We start from the raw sequence: 7,047 nt of genomic DNA, 5'->3' as shown, positions 1-7,047 counted from the left end.
TAGGGGGTTGTGAGTTCAAGCCCCACACTGGGTGCGGAGATTACTTAAAAATAAAATCTTAAAAAAATAAAATAGAGGAATCTACTATTCACAACAATAACAGCCAAAGCAGTATGGACTACATCCCTCAATCCCATGTCTGAAGTACTGCCTCTAATGTAATGTCTTCTCAGCCCATCTTGAATTTTCCGTTGTGTCATTGACTGACCATCTGTCTGATTGCTCCCCATCTCTACAACCAACTACCCCCATTTTGGGGCTCACCCTTCCAGCCCCGATCGCCAAAGACAGCTATAGAAGAAATGGTAGCATGCTCATTTCCAACTTCTCCTAGCTCCCTGAGTTCAACTCCCCTCCCTCTGCACCCACCGTGAGACACGGTGGTGGGAGGGCAGGAGGCCTTGTAGGGAGGGTCACTGTATCATGTTCAGCTGATACACACATGCAGGGCACCCACTGTTTACGGCTCAGGTAGAGTGGTCATCCAGGCTTTGCTGGGATATGCTTAGTCCCTTTCTTTCTTTCTTTCTTTTTTTTTTTTTTTAATATTTTATTTATTTGATGGAGAGAGAGATCACAAGTAGGCAGAGAGAGAGGGGGAAGAGAGAGGGGGAAGCAGGCTCCCCCTCTGAGCAGAGCAGAGCAGGGGAAGCAGGCTCCCTCTCTGAGCAGAGAGCCCGATGCGGGGCTCGATCCCAGGACCCTGAGATCATGACGTAAACTGAAGAAAGCCACTTAACCGACTGAGTAACCAGGCACCCCCAGTAATAACTTCTGAAAGAATGAAGGATTTGTGTTTATTTTTACTTTTTTTAAAAAATTAGTTTTTTTTTTTTTTTAAAGATTTTATTTATTTGACAGACAGAGATCACAAGTAGGCAGAGAGGCAGGTAGAGAGAGAGGGGAAAGCAGGCTCCGGGGCTGGATCCCAGGACCCTGGGATCATGACCCGAGCCAAAGGCAGAGACTTTAACCCACTGAGCCAGCCAGGTGCCTGCCCCCGTGTTCATTTTTAAAGCGAAGTTCCGTTCTCAGACTTAGACGCAAGCATAGCTCACAGCTGTGTTTCTCAAAGCGCAGTTTCCCCACCAGCCGCATCAGCACCATGCAGAAATTTCTTAGAAATGTAAATTCTGGGGCTCCCAGCCTGGATTTAGGAATCAGAAACTCTGGGGACCGGGGAAGCAGTCTGGTTTATGAAGGCCTCGCGAGGCGATTCTGAAGCCCGCGCGAAGTGTGAGAACCACGGTTCGCATCTCTCTCTCCCTAACCGGCTCTGCTCATCAACTGCCAGCAGCTGGGCTTCCAGCTTTTCTGTGCTTGTCTCCGTCCTCCCCCTCGTGCATCATAAAACAACGTCGAGCCAAGGCCCTTGTGTTCCACCTGCTTCTTTCAAAGTCAAAGGGCCTTTTGAAAGCCTGGAGAATGACGGACTTCTCAGGAACAGGAACTTTGCTCAATCGACTTTGTAACGTCGCACGAAGGAGAGATGATAAAATGTGAGTTTTCCCCGCTTTCCTGGATAACGACACTTGGATAGTTCTTCACACATTGTGAGGTGCTGTTCAAACTCATCCCTTCATTTGACCCTGACTCTCACCCGCAAGCTAGGCAGAAGTATGAGCTCCATTTTGCAGAAGGGGTGCAGCAAGGGAATTATCGAGGGGCGAGTCGCTGGCCGCAGCACAGCCTGGTTTCACCCCACACCCTCCTACTCTGGCCCCCCAGCCCTTTCCCAACTTCTGCTGCCTGAGCCCGGCAGGTGGCCGTGGGTGCAGTCCTAGATAGGGCAGCCGAACGGGGTAGGGTGAAGCAACCCTGCTCCCTGGGGCTCTCCAAACTCTGTGAGAGGTGGGAAAGAGAAGTAGAGACTGAGGATGTATGGGAAGACCGTCTAATCGGAATCGTGAAGAACACAGGGCAGAAAGGAAAGCCAGGGGACTTGCACGTCTACAAGCTGCTGGCAGCGTGGATATCTGAGAAATCTCCAGGTGGACTTCTCAGCCCCAAAACCTTCCTTTGAGAAATGTTTTCTTCTCAACTCTGATGAGACCTATTTGCCTTCCTCTTTGGATACCCCATCATTGACTTATCCTATCCGGTCACCTTGCAGGTAAGATGCTGTGTATATGTGTGTGTGTGTGTGTGTGTGTGTGTGTGTGTGTGTGTGTGTGTGTTGGTAGGGAGTCGAATGCAGAGGCAGCAGAAAAAAATTTCATGCTCACCTAATTTCATTAATTAGTCCTCATAGGACAGCACCCTGCGTGGTGGGGATTATATGTCTTCTACAGATAAGAAAACGGGAGCTCAGGGAAGCACGAGTACCTCGTTCAAGGTCACACAGCTAGTAAGGAGCAGCAGTGGGGTTCCAGCCGGTCTCTCTGACTCCCAGGTTTGTGCTCCCCCAGGGCCACCGCTGGCCCTCAGCATGGAATCAAGACTGAGCTGGGTGGGCAAAACTGCTTTGATGTATATCAGCCTCACTGATTAATTTGGACCTTCAAAAACCAGCCACTTTAGGGGCGCCTCTGGGGCTCAGTCAGTTAAGCATCTGGCTCCTGATTTCAGCTGAGTTCATGATCTCAGGGTTGTGAGATGGAGCCCCACATCAGGCTCCCTGCTGGGTGTGCAGCTGCTTAACATTTTCTCTCTCTCTCACCCTCTGCCTCCCCCTCTAAAAACAAATAAAACAAAGCAAAACAAAAAACACGAGCTACTTTCAGTTTGTAGTAGTTCTGGGGTGTTGGTGGTATGTCTCCTGCATAGAGACCCAAACCCTATGTGTATGGGAGCTCTTTCCTCCTGGCCACCCTCCCCAAGAGTTTAGAAGCTAACCCACCTTCACCTTTTCTCCAGATACGGATTCAGGCAGAAGAGACCAACCTGTTAGAACTGATCTCCTTCCCAGCCTGATTCCTGCCCCCAACCCCGACCCTTGTGGGAGACTGCCTTTGCCACCGAGCCAGGCAATGATACCCAATACCTTTCTCTAACTGTGCCTAGTCTCCAGACGTGGGCACCAGAAATGCTTGGTTACACCAAACATTTTGGCTTAATCTAGGGAAATCATCATTACAGCATCGACAAGAGCAGTGACAGCTGGTCTCACACATCTGATCTCATCCTAGAGGGAAGCTGTAATTTTTTTAAAGATTTTAAAAATTTATTTGACACACAGAGAGAGATTGCAAGTAGGCAGAGAGGCAGGCAGAGAGAGAAGAGGAAGCAGGCTCCTGCTGAGCAGAGAGCCCGATGTGGGGGTCAATCCCAGGGGCCATGACCTGAGCGAAGGCAGAGGCTTAACCCTCTGAGCCACCCAGGCACCCCAGGGAGAGAGAATCTTAAGCAGGCTCCCACACAGAGCTTGATCTCATGACCCTGAGATCGTCATGGTAAGGTTTTATAGGTGAGATAAACACGACACCAGGCGAAGTGGGTGCAAGGCAAGATTTATTAATGGCATTCTCAAGTGAAGTTTCAGAGCTCAGGAGAAAAGGGGAGCCAGGAAGGTTGCGCTGGGAGGAGGTGGGCACCCTCGGGCAAGGTTGGGTCACTCTGGAAAGCAGAGTGGGGGAAGTCGCACTGGGAGGGAGTTGGCGGGTGTGTGTGTGTGTGTGTGTGTGTGTGTGTGTCTTTTATCTGTTTCCTGCATAGGTATTGGGTTACCCATGGAGATGTGACATGGGCATACATCCTTTTGGCGGGAGAGTCAAGGGTGAAGGAAAGGAGGGGGAGGCGGCTGGAAGACAGCGGACTCAGAGGTCATTTCTATTGTTCCTCCTGCACTCCTGGAGCCCCAACGGTCATCAGAGCCAAAACCAAGAGTCGGACACTTAACCGACTGAGCCACCCAGGCGTCCCGCATGTCTGTCATCTTTAACTTCAGGTTCCCAAGTTTTGTCTTCATCAAAATAGCCAAGTTGTTCTCCCTACATGCCTTGCTAGCAAGTGAACTTTTAACTTACAACATAGATTTATTCTAATATAAATCATTTTGTCTATGTTCCACATTGAGCTTTTACAGAAGAAGACGATTTGCAAATAGGATTTTGTTGTTCAAAATGATTGAAAAGCCCACTGAGCCCCTGATCTCTTTCTGGGTCACAAGTGACTGCAGAAGCCTTCTGTTTGGAAACCTGTGGGACCATGTGCACTCTGAGGGCTACCTGTAATGACCCAAGTCATCACTCCTGAATGGATCAATGGATCATAAGCCACGGCAAATGGTAAAGACCTCATGAAATAGGTATACCACGTTTCATGTCCTTCTTCTTCTTCTTCTTCTTCTTTTTTTTCTTTTTAAGTCGTCTCCATGCAGAGTGAAGCCCAGCATGGGGCTTGAACTCACAACCCCAAGGTCAAGACCTGAGCTGAGATCAAGAGTTAGATGCATGACTGACTGAGCCAATGCCTGCCTAGGGTCATTTTTAAAATGCATCTCAATGTATGCACATGGAGATTGGAGATTGTGTAGAGATTGGAGGGGGCATTGATTACCTGGCTGCCCAGAACAATGATCCCAATGACACCCATGATGACAACAGGACAATTGTTAGCACTTCTGGAGGGCTGAATAGGTAACAGGCCATCTTTTAAGTGCTTTGCATATAGTATCTCATTTAATCCTCAACCTCCCACCCCAAGTCAAAACTATCGTCTTTGTTTTATAAATAAGCAAACTGACACATTGGGCATTAAGTAATACGCTTGTGCACACAGAGCTAGTAAGCAGCTGGGCTGGGGTCCAGGAGTTCTGCCCCAGAACTGGCTGGGATGCAATGGGGGAGGTACTCAGAATCAGAGGGCTGAAAGCTAGCAGCAGAAGGAAGGAAGATGGGAAATGCAGGAGAGCCAGGAAGGAAGGTGCTGTTTTGAGAGCTGCCCAGCTGGGTGTCTCACCTGCTAGCCCCTGGCTAGATATTTCACTGGTTAGCGCCTCCTGGAGCCAGTTTGAGCCAGCTTAGAGCTGTGTACCGATTCCGTCTCCACCCTTTAACCTGGTCCCGAACTTAACCTTTATCTGGTTATAGTACTAAGATCTCCACCTAGAGGCGGAATTTTCTGCCACCTTTTGAACATAATGTATATACTAGCCTGTGGGCGGTCTAGGTCTGAGCTATAGAACAGAAATGCCCAAGTAATAGAGCATGTAAATTCCTTAATGAATATGCAAGCTCCTTGCTCTCACCCCCTATTACACTGAATAAAAGCTTCCTGTTCTAACCCCAAGAGAGACGGTGCTTTGAGAGTGATCTGTCTCCTTACGTGCACCAAGTAATCAAAGTAATTCTTTGCTTTCAAACACTTCCTTGGGTTGTATTCAATGTAATGCACCCCAAGGGGTGACCGCCCCCCCTCCCTTGAATTCAGTCCGGGTGCTGCCTCCCAGAGGAGCATGTAATTGAGGCTGAGTGAAATTTTTTCCCTGAGGGAGGGCTTCCCTGCAGAGGTTTCTCATTAGCATTCTGAACCAGTGAAACGACTTACCTTCCTAGTAAGGTAAATGAAAACATTTCTGTTTTCAGTTCAATGATGACTTTAGAAAATGAGTAGAGACAGGGGCACCTGGATGGCTCAGTGGGTTAAGCCTCTGCCTTCAGCTCAGGTCATGGTCTCAGGGTCCTGGGATCGAGCCCCGCATCGGGCTCTCTGCTCGGCGGGGAGCCTGCTTCCTTCTCTCTCTCTGCCTGCCTCTCTGCCTACTTGTGATCTCTGTCAAATAAATAAATAAAATCTTAAAAAAAATGAGTAGAGACATATTCAGGATCATTGGGCTAGCCACCTTATAGCCAAACAGCTATTAACGTAAGAAGTACATCATGAATATTTACAAGTCATTAGTAACAGTCGAAGCTCAATGCCAGGCTTCACGATATATGATATATATATATCTTTTCCTTTAAGAGGGTTCCATGTATGACTTCAATGGGACTGACGCTATTCTTGTGGTTCTAGAAATGGGATGACCAGCTCTTTCAGAATATACAGCAACTGCCTCCACCTACTAAGCAGTGCCCGGTTTAGGAGATTTACGGTAAAAGCCATGTTTCCTAGGAAGTCAGTACAAAAAGCCAGACTTCTACCGGCAGTTTCTGGGAGAGAGCAGCTTTCCATCCAACGCAGGGCTTTACCTTTCCTCTGGGAAATGTTTATAATAGAAAAGGCTCAATTAGGATATCTGTCCGCCTCTCCTGTACCTCTGATGTTTGGTGGGGTTGACAACGGGCAAGGATAAAATGAGCTGGTCATCTCAGAATCATGGAAAACCTGGACCCAAGGCTCAGGAATGCCCCGTATTTCCGTTGTGAGAAGGGAGACAGTTCTGTCCCCGTGTGTCAAGAATGCGAAACATGTGTCTTGGCTTGGAATATCTTCTCGACCAAACAGTGGTTCCGGAGGATAGGAGAGGTGCCCCGGAGAAAGTTTCTGGTGAGCATCCTGGAGCAGCTGGGTAGCCTCTACTTGCTGCACTATTTTCAGAATATCCTTCAGACCACGCAGGGGAAGGATTTCATCTACAGCCGGTCCCGGATCAACCTCAGCAGGAAGGAGGGGAAGATCGTCAGGTCTTCCTTGAACCAGATGTTGGATAAAACCGTGGAGCAGAAGATGCGGGAGATCTTGTCCTGGTTTGCGAGAAGCACCCACCGGACCAAGGCGAATTACACGCTCTTTCTCCTGCAGATGTGTGACCCCAAGCTGCTGCTGACCGCTGCCAATGTCATCAGGGTCCTGTCTCTGAGACAGTGGAACAACGTCGCGGGTAAATGAGGCCCCAGGGGGTCTGGGAAGCCGGACTTGGGGAACCTGTCAAGGAACCAGGGGTGTGGACCAGCTTAGGGAGACGGGGATCTTCCAGAATACACGACAGAGGTCCTTGTCCTGACCTGCAGCCCTGTTTACCGAAGGAGAAATTGCAGACTGCGACTTCCTTCTAGAAAAGTATAGAATACACACTCAGAAGGAAGTGCAGAACTTGTAACTGTCAGGCATTTAATTTTGCATTTTTTGTCTTATTTTAAAGCTTTTTCTTCAAGATTTTATTTA

General features: G+C 48.6%; 1 protein-coding gene across 4 annotated transcripts in view; it reads left to right on the top strand.

The window, feature by feature from the left end:
- The first annotated feature begins 6,032 nt into the window (after window positions 1-6,032).
- CDRT1 (CMT1A duplicated region transcript 1) overlaps window positions 6,033-7,047 on the top strand; it is a 33,243-nt gene continuing 32,228 nt past the window's right edge. The window contains exons 1-2 of one of the 4 annotated variants that reach the window (XM_013060347.2): window positions 6,039-6,429; window positions 6,685-6,763. In XM_013060347.2, the coding sequence (XP_012915801.2) occupies window positions 6,259-6,429; window positions 6,685-6,763 (250 nt within the window). In that variant the 5' untranslated portion in view covers window positions 6,039-6,258. Of the gene's footprint in view, window positions 6,764-7,047 lie in introns of all 4 variants that reach the window. The other 3 variants (XM_013060348.2, XM_045085396.1, XM_013060346.2) reach the window with 3 other exon arrangements.

The sequence above is a fragment of the Mustela putorius genome, unplaced genomic scaffold (genome assembly GCF_011764305.1).
Source record: "Mustela putorius furo isolate JIRA1106 unplaced genomic scaffold, ASM1176430v1.1 tig00000867_pilon_pilon_pilon, whole genome shotgun sequence".
In the NCBI taxonomy this organism is placed as follows: Eukaryota; Metazoa; Chordata; class Mammalia; order Carnivora; family Mustelidae; genus Mustela; species Mustela putorius.
Note: the sequence above shows the minus strand (reverse complement) of the source record. Positions and strands in the feature narration are given on the sequence as shown.